The 21,237-nt window shown below is 41.2% G+C and overlaps 1 protein-coding gene across 1 annotated transcript in view; it reads right to left on the bottom strand.

Moving 5' to 3' along the window:
• Window positions 1–21,237, bottom strand: part of CNTNAP5 (contactin associated protein family member 5) — a 773,827-nt gene that overhangs the window by 341,071 nt on the left and 411,519 nt on the right. The window contains exons 9-10 of the mRNA XM_087853915.1: window positions 7,930–8,079; window positions 4,959–5,130 (exon numbers count right to left, since the gene is read on the bottom strand). Of these exons, the coding sequence (XP_087710041.1) occupies window positions 4,959–5,130; window positions 7,930–8,079 (322 nt within the window). The remainder of the gene's footprint in view (window positions 1–4,958; window positions 5,131–7,929; window positions 8,080–21,237) is intronic.

The following is a 21,237-nucleotide window of genomic DNA, read 5'->3' on the forward strand; positions in this document are numbered from 1 at the left end:
CAGGTTTATGTAAATTCAGGGTCCACAGGTACATGAATCAAGAAATAAGGACTGCCTCAAATTCTGTGCCCTTGGCATATTGATCACATGCTTTCCTTATCTTATCTAGGCCCTGAGAACCAGTGCTTTAGGAGAATCCAAAGACTGCAACCTTGACACCCAAATTAATGGGCACTTTCCTAATAATGGGTGGTTGTTGGTGGCTCAGAGGAGCAGCTCCTCTGAACAACAGGAAATCAAAGTGCAAATTCCAAGTCATTGAGCAGACTGACTTGAGGGCACATTTGAGATATATGTATGGAGATCCACCCCAGAAGCTATGGGGATCACTTGGCCATGTCTGGCTGGAGGAACTTCAGAGGGAGACCTGAGCCTTCTCCCCCTCCCATGAAATCTAGAGAGCTAGCAAACCTTTGGCTATAGAAATTAACATGGAGAACATTTACTGAGTAGCTACCGTTTACTAGACATGCAGCTGAGCACCCAATTTCTCACACTGTCTCATTTAACTCTCATTGCAAAGATAGGTTTTATGATCTTGGTTTTGCAAAAGAAGAAACAGAAACAAAAAGGTTAAATAATATGTGTCGTATCTCAAGCTGATAAGTAGTAGACTGGGAATTAAACACATTCTATCACCTCGAAAATTTGCTGCCACCTGCACTGAGATTAATGAATTCCCCTAGGTGTGACTTCTACCTGCTCCCACCTCACACAGTTACCCTGTTTGCTCCTCCAAGTTTGGCTTCACACCTTGGATCCTGTCTCCCAGTCAAATTTGTGGATGTTTGGTGATTTGTGTCTCTTGCCCTGAACTTTGGACTCAGCAGGACTGGGCATGGCTTCTCCAACTGACTTGGTAGATCTTTCGATAAAAATCCTGGGAGAGAGGCACTTCCTGACCTGGACGACCAGAACTTACTTTACTTAGACCCTGCCTAACACTGCATACCACTTTGAATGTCCCCCTTCTAAATGAAATCTCATTAGGAACCTAATTTTTTTATGTTTTTTTTTTTAAGATTGTATTTATTTATTTGACAGAGAGAGAGACAGCCAGCGAGAGAGGGGGAACACAAACAGGGGGAGTGGGAGAAGAAGAAGCAGGCTCCCAGCGGAGGAGCCTGATGTGGGGCTCGATCCCAGGACTCCGGGATCATGCCCTGAGCTGAAGGCAGATGCTTAACAACTGAGCCACCTAGGTGTCCAGGAACCTAATGTTTACAAAGAATTTAATATATTGATTATCCCTGAAAACTTTTATACGTTAGGCAGAGGATGGGGTTGCTTGTGTAGGAGCCACAGACACACAATGACTGCTGTTTCCAGGCCAGTACCTATTGGGTAGAAGTGTTCAACTCTGAGCCACAACTTCAATCCTGTGACCGTGGAAAGAGTGACATACGTCTCCAGGTCTTAGTTTACCCTTTTTAAAAAATGGGAACACTGATGGTATTGTACTACCAGGGCTTCTGCAGCTCTTGCCATATATTATACTACCCAAATATATATATAAAATATATATACACTACATATATTACACTACCCAAGCATATATATATATATATGCGGGCTTCACTCATTCACTCAATGCCTATCTATGATGTTAAGGACCTGAGGGTATGATAAAATTGTTCATGGAATGAAGCATTTATTGAGGGTGACTTTGCTCTATGTAATTTAGAATATCATGTCTTACCAAGACAGTTGCAAGAGATAAGTGAAGATCTTGAAGAACAGGGGACTAGGGTGTGGAAAACGTGAGGTTGAAGATCCAGCCCACAGAGGAGGGACAGTAGATGAACATCATATTCTACAGGTTTAGAAAGACTATTGAAAGTGCGTGGGGTCAATGAGGAATGCTCTGTCTTGTCCCAAATGTGATTCCTAAAAGAGTGCTCTACCTCCTTCTCCTAACTCAGCCTTGGACTGCCAGGTACTGGGAAGTTTCACAGATGGAGCCTCCTAAAGCCAGCCCTCTTTGCTGTCAGACTGGAGTCAAGCCAATTACTCCACTTCCTTTCTTCCCTGAGACCAGAAGACTCGGTAATTTGCCTATCACTGAAATGCAAATTGTTAGTTTAGATTCCTTAATCCCTGAGAAGGGATCCTCCCAGCTATTACCAGCATTGCCTCATACATAGCTGGTTTGTGAATTTGCTCAGGCTGGGCAGCAGAGGCACCACTTCAAATGCAACTGCTTAAGGGACCCCCACTAGAGGAAGCCCTTCAAATTTTGGAATGTTTGTGCCTCTTCTATGAATGCTACCTTGGTTTTCCCATAGTGACTGGTACTGAGAGCCTTAAAGGACACTGAGAGGGCAGGGTCCCTCTGGCCAGCCAGGTCGGCTCACTCTGAGGGAGACAGAGGGGTGGGGCAGGCAGGGTGGAACAGGCATCCACCAAGAGTCCGGGTAGGAGGCTTTGGTCTCTACAGCCTAAGAGGAAGGGGCAGAGAATTGAGTCTGGGAGAGAAGAGACTGTTAGGCCATATAAAAGGCTGTTCTTCTTGGACTTTCCAGAATGGAGCACAGTGAAGAAAAAGAACACAGCCAGGAGAAAACACACACACAGGCACACACACACAGCCAGGTTTCTCCACCCCAACCTCTTTCACCACACCCCACCCCACCCCCAAGTGGCAAGCTCCCTCTAAACAAAAACTTTGCATTTGCCCTTAAATCAAGTTCAATTGGCCAACATATTAAAAATAAAACACACGAATTAGAACCCACCTGCTTTTCTAACTCCTGCCCCTCTCCAACAAATGTTAAATATAAGGTCAAGAAACAATCAAGCAAAGCCTTTTACCACAGTATCCCCTTCTGTTAAAGGCGCTGTCTGGTAAATCAAGAAAAACGTACCATTTACTCACTAAACGAAACACAATCCCTTATTATACAATTAACCAAAACACAATTGTATGTAATATAATTATACAGACTACAATTACACAAAAGTAATGATGCAGTATAGATGGCAATGACTTTCATGTAATCGAAAATAATGAGAGCGTCCTTGATTAGAAATTAAGGTATCATAAGAGATCCCTATTGATAAATGTTCCCTCTATTGAACTCCACTTTGCAAAAGGCTCTGCTGGCTGATGAAGTTGGATGCTTCCCCCTTGTCATTAATAAAGACTATAGAGGTGGCAACCATTCTGTATAGTATCTTTTATTCTGAAGTCTCTAAGCTAGCACATTCTAATGAAGCACACATTTTATTACCCACTTTTCCAGCTGGTCAAATAGAAAAAAAAATGTAGAAGAGCCAGGAAGTCTGTGTGATTTGTTGAGGATCCCATGTGTAGGGTATTAACAGAGAAACATGCACATAAAGCTCCATCAAATTATATTGGTCATTCCAAGCATCAGAGGAGACTACAAGCTGCAGAGCTGATTTCTGTGCTGCTCAGGAGAGGCACCTGCTACTTCTCATCATTGCTCCCCGGGACAGGGGCAGTTACCTTCCCAGCTCTGGCTGGTTCTCTTTCAATTCATCCTTCTTACTTTTCCCTGAGTACTCTTTCTAGGAAGAAAGTCTCATACCTTCCTTTCTGATTCTCACCTAGCACATAAGGCCACATCTCACAGGCACAGAAATTTCCTCACAGTTGCTACTGGCCCCATCTCTAACCATATTCGCACCATGTACTCCACCACAGTGACCTTCCATCTCCACCGAGCTATATTTTATTGACTCTAAGACACTCTTCATTGTAAAGACATACAATTATTTTATATGCCACTAAGAAAGAAATGTTGCTGATTGAATGATACACCATCAATTATAAAATGCATCCCAATATTAGAGATTTTAAAATGAAAAATCAGCGTCTTGAATTGATTAAATACTTGCCAGCCATGATTTCTCCTATTTCTCTGCCATTTCCAACACGGCATGCAAGAGAACCCATTCTATCCCAGCACCCCCTCACCACTCCTCAGCCAAGTCTTGCTTGTCCTTTAAGATCCAGCTCAGCACCACTTCCTAAAAACCTTCTTGACCTCATTCTGCCCAAGGCCAGACTGAGTTGTGGCTGCCATATGTCGCACAAATAAGGGTGCCCTTCTTGGGCATTTATTGCACTTTCTCGTAACAGCTAATTTATTCCCCAATGAGACACAAGCAGAGACCCTGTATCACCAACACATAGGCAAGCACTTAACACATATTATTCATCCATTTAATAAAAGATATTTTGACGGGGATGAGCAAAATTGTGAGAATAAAGGAAGTAAGTGCTAGAGATAAAACATGGAAACCGTGATAAACCTGGCTGAAAATTCAGAATTGGTCCTCTTTAACTTTCTGCAGCATGTCTTTGAACCTAGAAACTTTAAATATAGGAGGAGTCAGAGCCCAGAAGAAATAAAGAGAGAAACCGAGCTTCTGCTAGATTTGTGGGTTGCAGAGTATAAGTGCTGATTCTGTCTGTCTGTGGCCTGGTCTCTTCTGGGCCAAAGAAGCAGCGGGTTAGCAAAGTGAAAGCAAAGTTCAGCTGCCCCAGGAGTCACTGCCCCCCGGCACCATCTGAACCTCTGGTCTAGACCGTGAGAACCTGACGCTCATCTGCCCCCATCAGAAAGGATGCTCACTGCAGAAGAGAATAAAATGGCTTAGGAGAGAAGTAATCCCTCCCTCTTTTATGCTTTACTCTTAACTTCAAAGTAATCAAATGTTGTTTATGCATAAAATTTTAATCCTGTCACAAATTTGTATTTTGATTTAATTTGCATATCCCATTTACTGCAAGTCAACATGAAGAGAGACTCAACTAATTTAAACCATTTTTCTCTGGGCCTGAAATCCTTTCAGAAATATTTTCCATTAGGCGACTCAATTATATCTAATGTGGCTAATGTCAGTGGATTAGAATTTTGCTTAAAGAAACTCATATTTAGAACAGTGAGAATGGGAAGGGGGTGGGAGAACATAGAAGAGACAATAATTACCTGTCTTTGATGCTACACAGATCAATGTGTAAATCACTAAAATTCCCCAGGGAACCTTGCTGAACTGAAATGAGGTCCTTGGGCTGGTTATCAATAAAGATGAGCCTCATGCAGCCTTGGAAAGCCTTAATGGGATTTAAACATTGGGAATCGGTGAGATTGTCAGGGCACCCTGTGGGACAGAGAAAAAAAATGAAGAATACTGAAATGATCAGTCATTGCTTTGGCTACCTATTGACGGAGGACCTGGAGGTCTAATTATTTCAGGGCTTTTTCATTCACAGCAGTGCACGCATTTTTGTTGTAAATCCTAGCATTCTCAGAGAAGGGACGAAACTGGTACAAAATGGGGCATACTCAATCTCTATACAGAACAGAAAACAAAATCTGTTAAAGGGAATACCAGTACTATAACATTTATCTCATTCCTATTTCTTTTGGCCTATTGGTAAGCTATCCACCATTCCGTTGCGTGGTATACGTCACTCATCTCAAGAAGGCAACATATTATAACTACTTGGGAATTTTGGTTCTGTCTCAAAACACGCTCGAAATGCACAATTCAGTTCTGAATTACACTTTCAAAGGAAATTATGCTCTGGGTAAGGATGGTGGCAGAGTAATTGTCTGGTTAATTGTTAGCATTAACAGGCTTTGTCCTGAGAAAGGTACACATAGGAACATAACTGGAATTTTGAAGAGTTGTGCAAAGCAAATCCCGGCGCCAAAAGAACTAAGGGTTTAAATGCACATAGTTATAGGGCTGTAACAGCACATGTGAAAGGTTAACATCATACCTTTTTAAAGAGTGCTCTTAAAAAAAAAAAAAAAAGACTGTCTTACACTGATTTAGCATAGCTTGCAGCCAGGACATATCTGCTTCTCATTAAGACAGGTACAGAGCAACATAGGTATATGAGTGCTTGTGCTCTTTATAAACTCCATCCCGATGGTTTTAATAGGTTCGGAGCATATGGGAATGCAAGCTCGAAAATATGGCAATAACCCATAAATAATTGGGAATTATTTCAGCCATTTCTAACAGACAGTCACTGCTGGGTTCAGCCTAGCAGCTGGTTAACAACTCATAGGCACACTATAAAATGAGGAGAGATGCTACAAGTTCTAATTGAAGCTGTAGAGAGAATTTATGTAACTTAACTATTATTACTCAAACTCATTTTTCACCTTCCTTAAGTTTACAGTCTACATGTGGGACGCTTCTTTAAATACTGTTTAAATCACAGATAAATCTTCACCTTCTAAACCCAGTGCCCCCTAAACTTGAGGAAGGCAAACATTTTCCCTTTGAGGCATTTCGGATGCCACCATTATTGAACATTGATTTCCCCAGAAATAAGCACAAGAATGCTTCTCTCTCTTCGTTGGTGAAACACTGCATGTGATGCAAAAATTGTGCAGTCTGTGAAATGTGCCTTCGGGGCCCCCAAGACCCTTCTTCTGCAGCCTCTATGCTACATTCGCTAGCATTCCTTTGCTGTCCCAATCTAGCGAGTTGTGAACACAGACTTGGGGGTGAATCCCGGTTCTAATATTTACACAAATGATTTCATCTCAGCAAACACCAGTCTTATTATCTGTGAAATGGGCCTAAAATTGTCTACCTCACAAAGTTACCACATGAATTAAATGAGGTAAGACCCATAAACCATTTACAGCGAATGGAAGTTCTCCTCTTGGAGGAATCCATTGTCCTTGCATACATGGAGAAGGTTTAGAATGAAGGACAGAGGCCCTTCCTGGGGCCTTAAAATAAAAAACATTGCTCTATGCTGGATGCCCCGATACATATGCTACATCTGTGCAAAGCCCATTTTGTATTTCAAAGCTTAACCACATGTCGTGACATGAAAGAAGTAATTTGAAAATTCTATTTGAGAGACCGCACTTTATAATTTTACACAATACTTCCCTTCAGTTTCCTAATGGAAAAAGAAGTAGTAACCTGAAAAGGTCTAGTCCATGCCCATATTTGGAAAAGTCGAAGCCAGTTTGTCCATTCCTTGCCTGAGAAGCACTGGGCTACACACTTAAACCCTGACCTTACTGAAGTTTTCCAGCAATTTGGCTTTGCTTCTCCATGTCCTAGATAAGGAAGTTCAGGGACCATCAGTGTCTTGCTCAAGGTCAGCCAGCGATACAGAGTACTCTCAGAGATGTTTCTCTGATGCAAAAAGGTGACTAGGAAATTAGAATCTAATATTTTTAATGCAAGAAATGCCTCAAAAAAACTAAATACAAATGCACATGCATCCATAAAAATGTAGTGAATTCCTAATCATGTATTTTTCATCCTTTCCAGTTTGCCCTGTGTTTTCATCATTGGGAAGGTCCCTAGGATTCACCTTGCAATGGAGAGAGCTGGATCTGTACTGTCTGCTCCATGTGGAGCTACAAGCTCATGAGACTTCTAGACCTTCCCCATATTTAGAGCCCCACTCCATGGACATGGCCTGCAGGGATGTTGGGAAGGAAGGAACAGATAGGGGATTCAGACAGTAAAGCAGCAGAGGAATAGCCCAGACAGCTGAGCATGCGGGTTATGTTTTCCCACCTGGATTTTTCCTTTTTCACGTACTGCTGACTGTTGGTACATATTCTCCAAGTTTTCAGCTGACTTTCTCCTTCCCAATGTGATCACAGAGCTTGGCATGGCTACAAAAATCTCCTTTGGACATGTTATGTAACACCGGCTCTTATAGCTAAAGTTTTTTTTTTTTCTTTTTCTTCTTTTTTTTCCCCTCTGTACTGACCTAGATAGTTTATATTTGCACAGCTGTCAGAGAGTTTGCTTCTCATTATTTTGTACTTGGGAGTGGGTACCCGTGTGTGTGTGTGCAGGTGTGTGCAAGTGTGAATGGTCTAATTGACAAAAAAAAATCATCAGGGTGAAATAATTGTTCATTGCATTCGCCCTCCCTCCTTTATTTTCAAGAGCTGGGGAATTTACCTCCAAAGTAGTAGCTGTTTCCAGAATAAATCTGCACGCGGGTGGTGTCCTGGGCCGGGGAAACTGCATCATTATCCAGAGAGAGAGTGATCCGGTCCCTTCTGGCGTTGATGCTAACTGAATGCCACAAGCCATCATTCAAGCTGTTGCCTGCAAAAGAAACAGGAAAGGCAAGCATAGGGATGATTGAGTGGGGAGGTCTGGAGCAAGAGGGGCTCATCCTCCTTACCTGCTGCGCTCCCCCTGCATCCTCAGCGCACTCCCCATGTCTCCCAGTGCTTAAACCACAACCCCAGCATTTCCATAAACTTCACCTTTCTTCCTCTGTTTACCACTTTAATTCTATTATTTTCAAAGTGGCTGAACCACATCTGATACCTTTGGTGTCAAAACAAAAGGGAAAGCACACACTTGTTTGTGTACTACAACCAAAGGCGTGGCCATATGAATTGACCTCTTGATATAAATTTGGAGTAAAAGGTTGAAAGAAAGAAAAAAAAAAACTTCAAAATGTCCATGGTGATTTCATCTCTGGGTGGTTGGGTTATAGGCGACTTTAGTTTTCTCACAGTTTTCCACAAATGCCTTATCTGCCTTTTTTAGGGAAAATTAAACTGTTTTTAAAGGCAAAAGTAGATGAATAGTAAATTCTAATGACGTGCCAGGCAGAGGCAGCCTCCCATCTAAGAGAAGTAACAGACTAGTTCAATCCCAACATTTTTCCTTAATTAATTAGGTGACACTGGCTGAATTACCTACCTTCCCTGAACTCTGGCTTTATCATCAGCAAAGATCATAATTCCGACTCTGTGTCATCATTGAAAGATCAATTGAGATCAGGCAGGGAAGTTCCTAGGACAGTTGCAGGCATAGTAGGTGTGTTTTGTTTTGTTTTGTTTTGTTTTGTTTTAAGAATTTATTTATTTGTTTGTTTATTTATTTTTGAGAAAGAGAGAGAGAGAGCTTAGAGGGGCAGAAAGGGAGGGAGAAAAAATCTGAAGCATAGTCCTTACTGAGAACGGAGGCTCTGATCCCATGCCCTGAGATCATGACCTGAGCTGAACCCGAGAGTCGGATGCTTACCTGACTGAGCCACCCAGGTGCCCCGTAATAGGTGTCTATTACGTGTTAAATCCTCCCTTGTTCTCATGCCCCAGATGTCTTTGGTGCATACTACCCTGCTGGCCTATCTGACTGAGAAAACGGATCTGGGAATTAGTAATGAAGATTGGGACTATTTCCTTCTACAAAGTGTATCATCTATTAAGACTGTCAGTGCCATGTGCTTGCTGAAGGAAACAAGTCTAATTCACCAGTCCAGTCCCAAAAATGTGTCTGTGACAAAAGCACATTGCCACACATGTTTTCACTCAGTAGACATCTGTTGTGCCCTGTTATGTGTTGAGTGACCTTCCTACTTTTATTGCCTCAGTTTTCTTCCCTGCAAAATGGGGGAAATGATTGTACGTATATGCCATTGTAAGAATTATACAGTGTTAAAATGGTAGTGCACGTAGAACAGTTCATGTCACGTCATAAGTAGACAATGATGTCAGCTAAAACAAATGGACAGAATAACAACTGCAAAATGGTCCCTCCCATCTGGAAGTGTGGAGAGAAACATCACATGGTGTCTATAGTCTCTCGTTAAATGGAAGAGATGTATGGAATAAGGATTAGAATACTGTCCTTTGATGGGGCGCCTGGGTGGCTCAGTCGCTGAGCCTCGGCTCAGGGCGTGATCCTGGGATCCTGGGATCGAGCCCCATGTCGGGCTCCTCCACTGGGAGCCTGCATCTTCCTCTCCCACTCCCCGTGCTTGTGTTCCCTCTCTCGCTGGCTGTCTCTCTCTCTCTGTCAATAAATAAATAAAACCTTTAAAAGAAAAAAAAAATACTGTCCTTTGAGTTCAGGGTAGTGGGATAAATCACGAAGCAAGCAAAGAACAACACTTGCAATTTTGGGTGGTGCAGCAATATGGGAGCAGAGAAGAAAGAAAGCGTAAGTAATGGCATGTGAGGATCCCAAAAAGGCTTCGCAGCAGAGATGGTGACAGTTCAGGGAAGTTCTGAAAAATACACAAGAACTCTCTATTCATTTAGCAAGAGTACAGGAGACAGAGAGACTGTACAAAAAAGCAAAGGTCTAGAATGAGAAGCAGAAGACAACGATAGGTAGGCATGTGAGAAAGGATCAAATCACCCAGGGGCCTGGCATGCCAAACTAAGGAATGGGTTTCTACAATTTCCTTGTATAAATGATTCTGGAGAGTGCTTTAGTCAAGCCAATTCCATCAGAACCTTTGGGGATGGGACCCTAGACATCTGAATTTTTTAAAAGCTCCTGGGTGATTCTAATGTATAGCCAGGAATGAAAATCACTGCTTTAGAATAATGCGAATCCATGAGGGGTCCTTAGCATGGGAACTACCTGGCTGGAGGTACATATCCAAAGACTCCGGTGCCAGAGGACAGCTGGGAGGAATTAAGGCTGGGAGCACAACTGATGGGCTTACTGCTTGCACTGGCCCCAAGAGACAGAATGATGAGAGTCTCAGCCAAAGTAGCAGCAGTGCAAATGGAGAGCAAGGGATGGATTAAGAGCTATTCCTGGAGGTAAAAGAGATCAGACTTGGTAGAGTCTACTGGAGCAGTCCCTAAGAAACCAGCTGGGAAGCAAGCACTGAAAATCAGAGCCGAGGTCTGCAGGGCTTCTCAGAACAGCTACTGAAGAGCTTGTGCCCCTGAGCCCTCAGATGGTTGGAGAAGCTGCCCAGGGAGAAGCACAGCACCAGGCTGGGGGCCCAGCTGCGTTGCACCAGGGCAGCTGTGCCCCATCTGCTCACAACAGGCCAGATGTAAGGGACCCTCCTGCATTTCCAGCCAGCTCCCTAGCAGTCTTCGCTGCAGCCCTGAACATCTGCTTGGGGTGAACCCAGGGGCTGCTCAACCTGGCGGACTTACTTCCTCCCAAAAGCCAGAGTTTGGGTCCTAACCACAGGGACTCTGCTAATGAGGTAGAGGCTCTGTCAGGTGTTTCCTGGTGATGAACATTTGACTTCTGGCAGGGGCATTTGGGGGGCATACCCAGCTGTAGGTCTTTATTTCTTTTTACTCTCATTTGCATACTGATTGAAATACATTTGCATAACATAGGAGACTGCATCTGCAGACAAACTATAGACTGTTAGAGCTGAAAAGGAGTCAGTAACTAATTCAACTTGGAGGATGTAAAAAGTAGCCCTTAAGGGCCCAGTGCCCTGCTAAGCATCAGGGCTACAGTAAGGAAGAAGGAAACAGAGGCCATGGGGAGAGTCCCACCTAATCAGAGACACATCCTCTCCTTTTACAGATGAAAGTGGCCTAAAGGAAGAGATCTGATCCATGTGAATGGCAGGGCCAGAGCACAGGCCTTTGTGTTCAGATAATGGGGCCCCTCCCCTTCCCACATCACTATCCAAGTTGCTCTCTGTAACATTGTTATTTATGACAGTTTGCTTGGTTGTTTGTTTTCTTTTTCCTTTTTTCTTTAATTTCTTTCTTTCTTTCTTTCTTTCTTTCTTTCTTTCTTTCTTTTTTTTTTTTTTTTTTTTTTGGTCTGCTTTTCCTTCAGGTTTGATCTTTTAGATCTTTTCCTCCATGGTCCTGAGTCCCTGCAGGGGGAACCTGTATGAAATCTTCACTCTTCTGAAGACAATTATTAGGGCAGTAGTTCCTGATGCTGACCACACAAAGAGAGCACCTGGGGAGCTTCTGAAAAGACAGGTCCCTGGGCCCCACACCAGGTTAATTAAGGCAGGCTTCAGGGTGGCCCCAGGCCTTGGAAGTTTCAAACATCCCCAGAGAGTCCGCTGTGCAGCCTGAGTTAAGAAGTACACCATTTGAGGTTTCCGAAGAGGAAGAAAAGAAGCTGGGAAAAAAACAAGGCTGAGGAGCTGAGCTGGGAACAGACTCCAAGGCGAGCAAAGTGACATATTTCCTTCTAAAAATCTTTCTGCCTGGGTCCTCCTTCCCACTTCATTCTGTTAATAGCGATATATATATATGTCATATACGTCATATGTGTCATATATATGACGAAATAACAGTGCTAGAGGTTCTTCAAGGTTTAGTTTCTAAGAATTCTCTTTTTAAAGGTACAGGCTTAAGTGCTATTAATTATTCAGAAATTAGGGAAAATCAATTCCATTGGGTTGCTTTCCTCCCAAAACGTCCCTGAGACAAAAGTTCTGAAAGAATAGAAGTTTTCAGTGGAGAGAATGGGAAAGCAAAGCTTTGAGGCCAGGAACACCTGATGGGAAAAAGCCCCTGGAGATAGAATGATGTAATTAGGGCCACTTTGGAGTTCTAAGCATTCATATGGTTTAGGAGACCGGGCTTAAAATGTGGGATTTAGATTCTGGAAAGATTGTTGGATGATGACGAATATAAATTTTCTGACCCATAAGTGATGTAAAATAATATTTGCCATCTTCCAGACAGACAAAGAATAAAAACCAATATACCAAGTTAGTGAATAAAGAGAGAAACAGGCAATTTCATATGTTGTTGGTGGCAACCTAAGTTTGTGCATTCTTTCTGGAAGGCAAAATACCAATCAACATCAAAAAAAAATGTCCTAAAAATACCATACTTCATTTCCCATAAATTTTATTCCAAAGAATTAATCCTAAAATAGTTTAAGAGCTGCAGCCAAGATTTACAGTGAAAAGAGTTCATGATGCCATTATTTCTAAGAGCAAAAATTCACAACTACCAATATTTCCAGGTTAGCTAAATCAAACATGGTATACTTAATAATATGAAACATAATAGAATCATTAAAAATTATAAAGTTCAAGAATGCAAGCAATATCCTGATAAATGAAAAACTCAGGCTAAATACTAAATGTGGTTATGGCTTCCATTTTGTTAAAAATTACTACAAAGAGAAAATACTAGAATGACCTGGAATGATTAGTTTTGTTTTGTTTTGTTTTTTCTTATAGAGAGCACTGGAATTTTCAAAGTTTCTAAAAACAAAATGTACAACTTTAATGATTATTTTTTTAAGACTAACAAACCGTTTAAGTTGAGATAAGGGATAGTAAATATTTTCCCACTTCTTGCCCTCATGGATTAAAGCAGCTGGTCCCAGTTCCCTGAATTCTGCCTAAGGCAGTCCTATAAAAGGTCCTTTACACAGAGGGTTAAAGAAGTTGCTCTGTGCTTTGCTCAGGATCTAAACCAAGACTTAAAAGTTTTTCTCCATTAAAAAAACCCCAAACAAACAAACAAACAAACAGTTTCCATCTTTGCAACAACTTGTAAATGAACTTTTGAAACACAGGCCCATTGTAAAAATAGCTAATAATGCACGCTAAGCATATCGAATATCTGTGATGTGCCAGGCATTTTAAATGTGTAATTCGTAACTCTCACAATGGTCCAGGAGGCCAAGTTTTATTGTCCTTATGCTATAGACGCTAAAACGAAAAGTCAGAGAGCCTACCCAGGTTCACATGGCTACTAGAGTTGGGACCAGAATTGAAGGGGTGGTGTTGGGGACCCAGGCTGAGCTCCTGTTCTCCACCCCTCCAAAGCCAGCCCTGCCCTACTCCAGGAACTGATGGCCAATTACTTCTGCAAAACTCTACTTTCTGCCATTGAATTCAACTTTGTGTTTCATTATTTGTATTTTTGGAAAAATTGATTGAGATAAAATTCACACACCATACAATTCATTTATCTAAAACGCACAATTTAATGGTTTTCAGTATATTCACAGAGTTAGGCAACCATCAACACAATTAATTTAAAAGCATTTCATAACCCCAAAAAGAAACACTGTAACATGTAGCCATCATCTCCCTAATCTCACCCCCTCACCTCCTGCCTTAGTCAACCACTAGTCTGCTTTCTGTCTGTATGGATTTCCCTGTCCTGGGAACTTCCTATACATGAAATCATACACTAGGCTCCTTTTTGTGATTGGCTTCTTTCGCTTAGAACATTTTCAAGGTTCATCCTGCCCTGCAGCTTGTATCAGGATATTTTTATACCTGAATGATACTCCATTGTATGGCTATATCACATTTTATTTATCCATTCACCAGTTGATGTACATCTGGGTTGTTCCCATTTTGGGGGTATTAAAAATAATGCTTCTGTGAACACATGTGCAAATTTCTGTGTAGAACTAAGCTTTCAATTTTCTTAGGTGTGCATCTTGGATTAGAAGTGCTGGGTCATATGTAACTTCATAGCTCATCTTTGGAGGAACTGCCAGAGTGTTTTCAAAGTGGCTGGTTCATCTTCTCACAAGGAAACTTACATTTTGACAATACTCAGTTGAAACTTTGGTCCTGGCCTTTGGTGGATCTTCTAGCTTCTAAGAATTAAAATATAATTCAACTTCTGTTTCTTAGAATGTCTACTTAGATCTAACTTGGAATTCCAGCCAATTGTAATTACTTTGATTTTATTTTTCCAGATAAGTGATATTATTGAGTATTTAATATGTCTTTTTATTTTTTTTTTATTTTTAAAGATTTATTTATTTATTTGAGAGAGAGAAAGAGAGAGAGAGGGAAGAGCAGAGGGAGAGGTAGAATTTCAAGCAGACTCCTCGCTGAGCACGGAGCCCATCGCGGGGCTCGATCTCCAGACTCTGAGATCATGACCTGAACTGATACCAAGTGTTGGATGCTTAACCAACTGCACCACCCAGGCATCCCTTAATATGTCTCTTTAAATACTTTTTGTAATGAGAACTTCACAGCAGCTTATAGTTCACATTTGTTGGAACCGAGATTCAGAGCAGTTAAGTAATATCCTGAAAGGCTTAAAATTTTTATAGAAGTAAGGTGTTCCTTGAAAAAGAGTCCCTCAACACTGGCACTTGATAATTTGGACCATATAATGCTTTACTGGGCATAGTGTGTTATGCATTATGCCTCTTGTGTAAAATGTTTAGCCCTACCCCTGACTCACTAGATCCAGTAACAGCCCCCTAATCCCAGCACCAAAGTTGTCTCCAGATACTGACAAAAGTACCTTGGGTGAGTCTGAGGGAATGGGAGGCTGGGACGGGCAGATGGGGAATCTCCGTTGGTTAAGAATGACGTGTTAAATAGTTTAGGAGGCTACCGAGCCTTGGTGCTCTCTCTCAACTCTGCTTTCTTTCTGTATTTCTCTTGTCCTTAAATACCGAACAGGTATTTGCATTTTAGTTTTCATCTAATTTCAGTGTCTCTCTTGATGGTTTGAATACAGAACGTTTGAAACAGAGGGTCTATCCAAGGACCTCTAAGCCTAAGCTGTTAACAGCCACATGTCAACATGCAGAGAATCAGCCCAGGCCAGAGCAGAGTCCCCAAAGACTCTATTTCCAACCCTGGAAATAACTTGTCACAGATTTCCTTGAAGCCTTTATTCACCTGTTACCCCTTGCTCAAGGCCCTGCCAGTTATAATTTCCAGGAATTTAGACAGATTTCTTAATCTCTCTAAACCTGCTTCCTCATCTGTAAAATAGAGACAGAATTACCTGGCTTGACTTGGAAGTTTCTAGGCTTTATCTTTTCCAGAAAACCTAATTCAGCTATTTTTTCCACATCCTGTCATGTCTACCTTTACTTAATAGTTCAAAGGTAGTTTCAATTTTTGTGAGAACAAAGTGGGGAATGCATAAATAATTGAATAAAGCAGTCTTAAAATATCAATCACATCATAAAAGAGTATATTACAATTATTAGTACCATTATGCTACAATTTAGATTCTGTGTTCTGTTTTTCTTGGATACCGTTTGTCCATCAATTATGAAATTTTATTAACCCTTCCCTATATAGTAGACTGAATTCAAATTTTTCTTCAAATTCCCTCTCTAGCCTTTATTCTATACTTTATCACTACAGCTGGGAAATTTTATGATGGCCTCCCTCTTTTCCCAGCCTTTGACTTCTTTCTGGTACAGGAAAGCTTGCTAGACTGAACTGTGTAAGTAACACCTCACAGCAAATGTCTTTCTAGTGGGTCATGGAGTCCAGAGAACGAATCTCCCAACTGCTTAGCTTGACAATCTATGCCTTCTATAATCAAGTCTCCATCTGTCCTCTCAGTCTCATTTCCCAATATTTCTACACAAATTCCCTACTGTAGCTAGGTTAGTGCATTCATTATGATCCAAGTGAATACACTTACCTAACTCTCCAATATAAGTCCATCTCCCTATCTTCCAATACCCAGTATTTGTCCTAGAGCTTCTTCTCCTCAACTGTAGGGACAGGAAGCATATGTTTTTTTAAGGATGCACTTATGTATTTTTTGTTTGTTTATTTATTTATTTATTATCTATTTGAGAGAGAGAGGAGGAGGAGGAGGAGCAGAGGGAGAGGGAAAGAATCCCAAGTAAACTCCCCACTGAGCACGGAGCCTAATGCTGGGCTGGATCTCAGGATCCTGAGACCAGATCATGACCTGAGCTGAAATTAAGAGTCGGACACTTAACCAAATGAGCCACCCAGGTGCCTTAGGAAGCATACTTTTTTTTTTTTTAAGTTTTCTATCACAGTTACTAGATCTTCTATTTAGCACAGTGCAGGGCATATAACAAGTGCCAAATGATTGAGTGAATCAGTTAATAAATCAAGAAATGAGAAAAGCAGATTTATCTTGACCAGACCAATATAGTCATTTCCCATTCCAAATTCCTATAATACCTGCATTTAGTTCATATAATTTACTGCTTTTTACCATTAATTAACAATGGATCACTGCAAGTCTCATCTCCCCAATGAGATTACAAGTTCCTGGGGGTCAGAGTCTCAGTCTTGTTTTGGTATCCCCCTCAGCATCAACAGGGCAGCATCCTCTCCAAATGCTCATTGATTGATTGAGCATCTCACCAGCTGAATCTCCACTGCCAACTGTCAGCAGCAGGGTCTCCTTGGTGCATGGGCCATAAATCATAGGTTAAACCTTTCCTAGTTGCTAAATCCTAGTGCATATGTCAGGGTAACCTGGATCTTGAAAACCCTTGGTCAGGGTATGCAAGGAAAACATCTGGGTTTGCCATCCACTAGAGTCAGAGAGGAAATGTGATGGATTTGTGGTTGATGGTTACACCCCTTTTTCCCTGACATGGGCTTGAAAGCTCAGCTCAAAAATCTACATGGTAAAAATTGAGCTGAACTCCAGAGACAGATATTTTTCTATCACCTTCAGGATACAGCCCAAACTCAGATGTCCCTTTACAGAATGCTGCTTTATATTCTGTCTGTCCTCCTTTGCCCTCTGTGACCCAGATATTCTGAGGCACCTGTGGATTCTTACACCTCTAAATCTCCTACTTCTCTCCTCTGATTGGAACATCCTTTCCTTCCCTCTTTATTTGACCAAATTCTATCAATCCTCCAAAACCAAGCTGTGTTGTCCCTGCCCCTGAAAGCCTTTCCTTTCTCACTCACCCAGGTTACTCTTCTCCATTCTCCCCTATCCTGAGCATGTGTCTTCTCGCATTACAAATACCTCAAGACCATTCCTTCCAACTGTGCCTAAGAGCTTCTGGTGGGCAATGCCTCCATCCTCAGGTCTGAGTATAGCGCCAGTAGAGAGTAGATACTTCAAAACCTTCCTGAATTAAACGGAGGCAAGGTAAATTATATGAGAGAATTATCAAAGCAGAAAATAGGAAAGAGCAAAGGAAGTGAGATCAGGTTTGATTATTAGAGTGTTCCAATGTAGTAATAAAAATTGAGCTCCCTCAGTTCCTCTTTTGAATGAGTGGTGAAGAAAGAAGAGTAAGTTAAGAAATAAATTGACTCTACTGTCATTACTCGGAATTGAAAAAGCTGCAGATGCCCAAGAGATCACTGCTTTGGTAAACATTCCCAACCTTTACGGGATATCTTGAAGCTCAGGCAATTGAATTTCTCAGTTTCCCATAAAGTGGAATGCCTCATCATATTTCTGTCTTCTGAAACTTGAACTCTGTGCTCAGCAGACAGCTTGTTGTGACAGTCATAGCCCTGTGGCTATTTATGTATTTGCCCTCAGTAATGGGATTTTCTCATCAACATTATCTTAGCTGAAATACAGAGGCATTAATGACAACTTAATTGAAGCAGAGGACGAAGTTCACAAAGTTATCATGTTTACTTGATGTGCAGATGGTGGCTAGATACAAACGCTTGTATGGAAAAGGGCAATATTTGGGGAGCAGCTCTGTTAATTGCAGGGCTGTAGCCTAAAACCATCTGGCCACAAGTATTAATCAGGGTGAGCACTTCCACCCCACATGATGCAGCTCTCCCAGGCATCTCTCCACCTCTGGGAGTTCCACTGGCCTTTATCTAATTAGTACTTCCCCTGAGTGTATCTCATCCCTGGTTTTGACACATTATGCAGAATATAATTGTGATAACATGAATGTTTGTTAAAAAATCACTATTAACTCTTCTTTCACTGTTAAAATTACATCCTTCTGAATTATTTTGGAGGTTGACTCTACCTGGTTTATTCATTTAGACAGTTGCTTATACATTGGGCAAATAACTATCAAAAACCTGTTATTAGCAAGGTGTTATACTAGGCCTTGGGCAAATAGTGATGAACAAGACAGTGCTCTTGTTCCCATGAAACTTTACACTGTAGCAGTCAGGGGAGCAATGAACAACTAATTAATAGACATTTTTATAGGCTGAATGGTGCTCCCCAAAATTTATAGGCTGAGGTCCTTACTTTCAGTACCTGAGAATGAGTCTGTATTTGGAGACAAGGACCTTTAAAGAGATAATGGAGGTAAATTAGGTTATATGAGTGGGCCCATATCCAATATGACTGGTGTCCTTACAAGAAGAGAATATTAGGCCTCATGAACCATACGAACATAAATTCCTAAGTCACCTAGTCTGTGGTGTCTGCCTACAGTAGCTGCAGCAAACTAATGCACACACATACACGTATCCTTAGCACAAATGCTACATCGGAGAAGAGCTAAAAGGCTGGGTGATGGGGCATCTGGCTGGCTTTGGGAAGGTTTCTTGAGAAAATATCAATTGAGATGCATTCTGAACGATAAGCAGGATGGTGTTGACCATAGTTCTAGGACTTTTTTAATTTAAACAGTCAATGTTAAATAATGATCAAATAAACATCCATCATGGCTGCTGACCTAAGGTTATACCACTAAAATTTCATCTTATCTTCAGTCACAGAAGTCTCCTAAGTATGGAAAATGGTTAACTGATTAGAATGGATCAGTTAATTGGTATTTTGGGAATGCCCTTTCTAGAATTCTTCCTATTCAAGCCAGTATCTAGAAACACTGAAAGTTGTAAGGTGGTTGAGGAAATATGATGAACACAGTTGCCTGTATCTAGGAATTAAATGGGGAAAGCCTGGAGTGCCTCTTCAACAAGCTCTTGGTCTTAACTGAAAATATTTCAATGGCATCTGGTTGATTTCTGGATCTTTGCTAATTATATCTCCTCTTGCCCAAGAATTCTGTTCTGTGCCTATGGACTGGTTCTTTAGTTTCCATCTTCCCAACTTGTAATCATTCAGTGGTGCCCAGCTGTTAGGTTGACATCTCTCAGCCTGGAGACTTCCTCTTCCATCTCCCAGGTTCCACTCATTCCTTAATCCTGAAAATTCCACTCTGAGTTTGATGCCTCTAGTGATACCATGGAAAGCTGTGGATAGATTATTTCTCTAATGGAAAGTCAAAACTTGTCCTTATGCCATTTGACTTTACTGGTGCTTATTCTACTTTCTGAAGTCACATAAACATATTACAACAAAACAAGCAACCTTCAACTATAAGAAAGCCCATCCCATATGCAAAGATTCTTGTCATGTATCTGTCTTGCTTCCTCTCTACCTGTAATAGCTCCAGTACCTACAACTGTTCCTCTCTTAACAGAGTTTGAAGAACGCTATACACTCTGATCACCCCCTTACCAACACACACACACACACACACACACACACACACACACTCTCTATTCTAGTTCAGTTTAAAGAAGTTCCCCCAAAAACAACTTCTCATATTGAGATCTTTGGCTCCTAACTATACATGTCACTGAGAGTCACATGCATGACCTTTCTGGGACATCCAAGCCTCATTCACAAAAATCATTGTATTACAAAGGCTAGTTCACCTTTCCTACTTCACAAAATGTACAATTTTGGGAGTTGAGAAACATGATCTCTGACAGGGGACTTGGCCCTATATGCCCCCAATGAAGGCCATTTACCCTATTTTCAAAAGAAGACTCTTGGATTGATGATTTCCTTGAATATAATAAGGAAAAGAGTTGACCTCTGTTGTTTTTCAGGAACTCATATAAAGGACTAGAAGGGATTTTACTAATTTTACACCAAGTCTCTCCTTTAGCAGAACAGGACAATGAGGTCTAACAGAACAAGAGTTACTACATTCCACATCTATGCAGAGCCCAGGTAAACTGGAGCCCTGAATGCCAAAGCCTGAGTTCAAGCTCATTGCCCAGGCTCACTTTTCAGTGTGGAGTTGACACTTCAAGAAGCATCATAGTAGAAAAAGAAGATCTCAAACTTTAATGACTAAAGCCCCCGGACCTCTTTCTTCCTATTCTCATTCTCAGCATTCTCCCATCAGAAAAATAAAATAACATTGAAATTTCAGATCACATTTAAAATAATTATAGTGATACCAGCTTTTTCTGTAGATTATTTAATGTTTCATGCAAAATTAAAAATGCTCTTCCCTGATTCTCCAAAGAAACAGACCAGGTGGTATTCTTTACCTTTATACATTTCCCTGTTTTCCTAGTAATTCAGATAAGTTTGGACAATACCAATCTCCATTCTCAACATCTCTCTAAGAGTCTTTAAAACGGCATCCGTTTCCAACATTAAAAAATAGAACAGAGTATCTACTGCTCAATGAACAGGTGTGGACTTGAGAGATAGAGTAGTCTCTGTGACGCATGGCACCTCATGAAATGTAATAAAGAACTGAGAGCTTGAAATGCATAAAGTAGAAAGTCCAGGTGTTTGTTCATTTATTTAAGATTTGCCTATATATCTTTTCTGATTCCTGAAAGGAGAAATAGGAAGTCTCACTGTGCAGCAGGACACCTTGAAGGTATCCTCTCTGTTCCAGGGCAGCCCCAAGATTTCCATGTGGGGTTTGGAGCATGGGGTGATCAGAATGGGAAAGGCTGTATAATTCAGGACAAAACCTTTGTAAGCAGATAGACTCTTAGTAGTACTTCATGATGCTTAGTACCCTTAGTACTTAGATGTTAATCTTACTAAGGAATTGGCACTAAGGATTTATGTCTTG

This window comes from Ursus americanus, chromosome 1 (assembly GCF_024610735.1).
Source record: "Ursus americanus isolate L20-20 chromosome 1, mUrsAme1.1.p, whole genome shotgun sequence".
Taxonomy (NCBI): Eukaryota; Metazoa; Chordata; class Mammalia; order Carnivora; family Ursidae; genus Ursus; species Ursus americanus.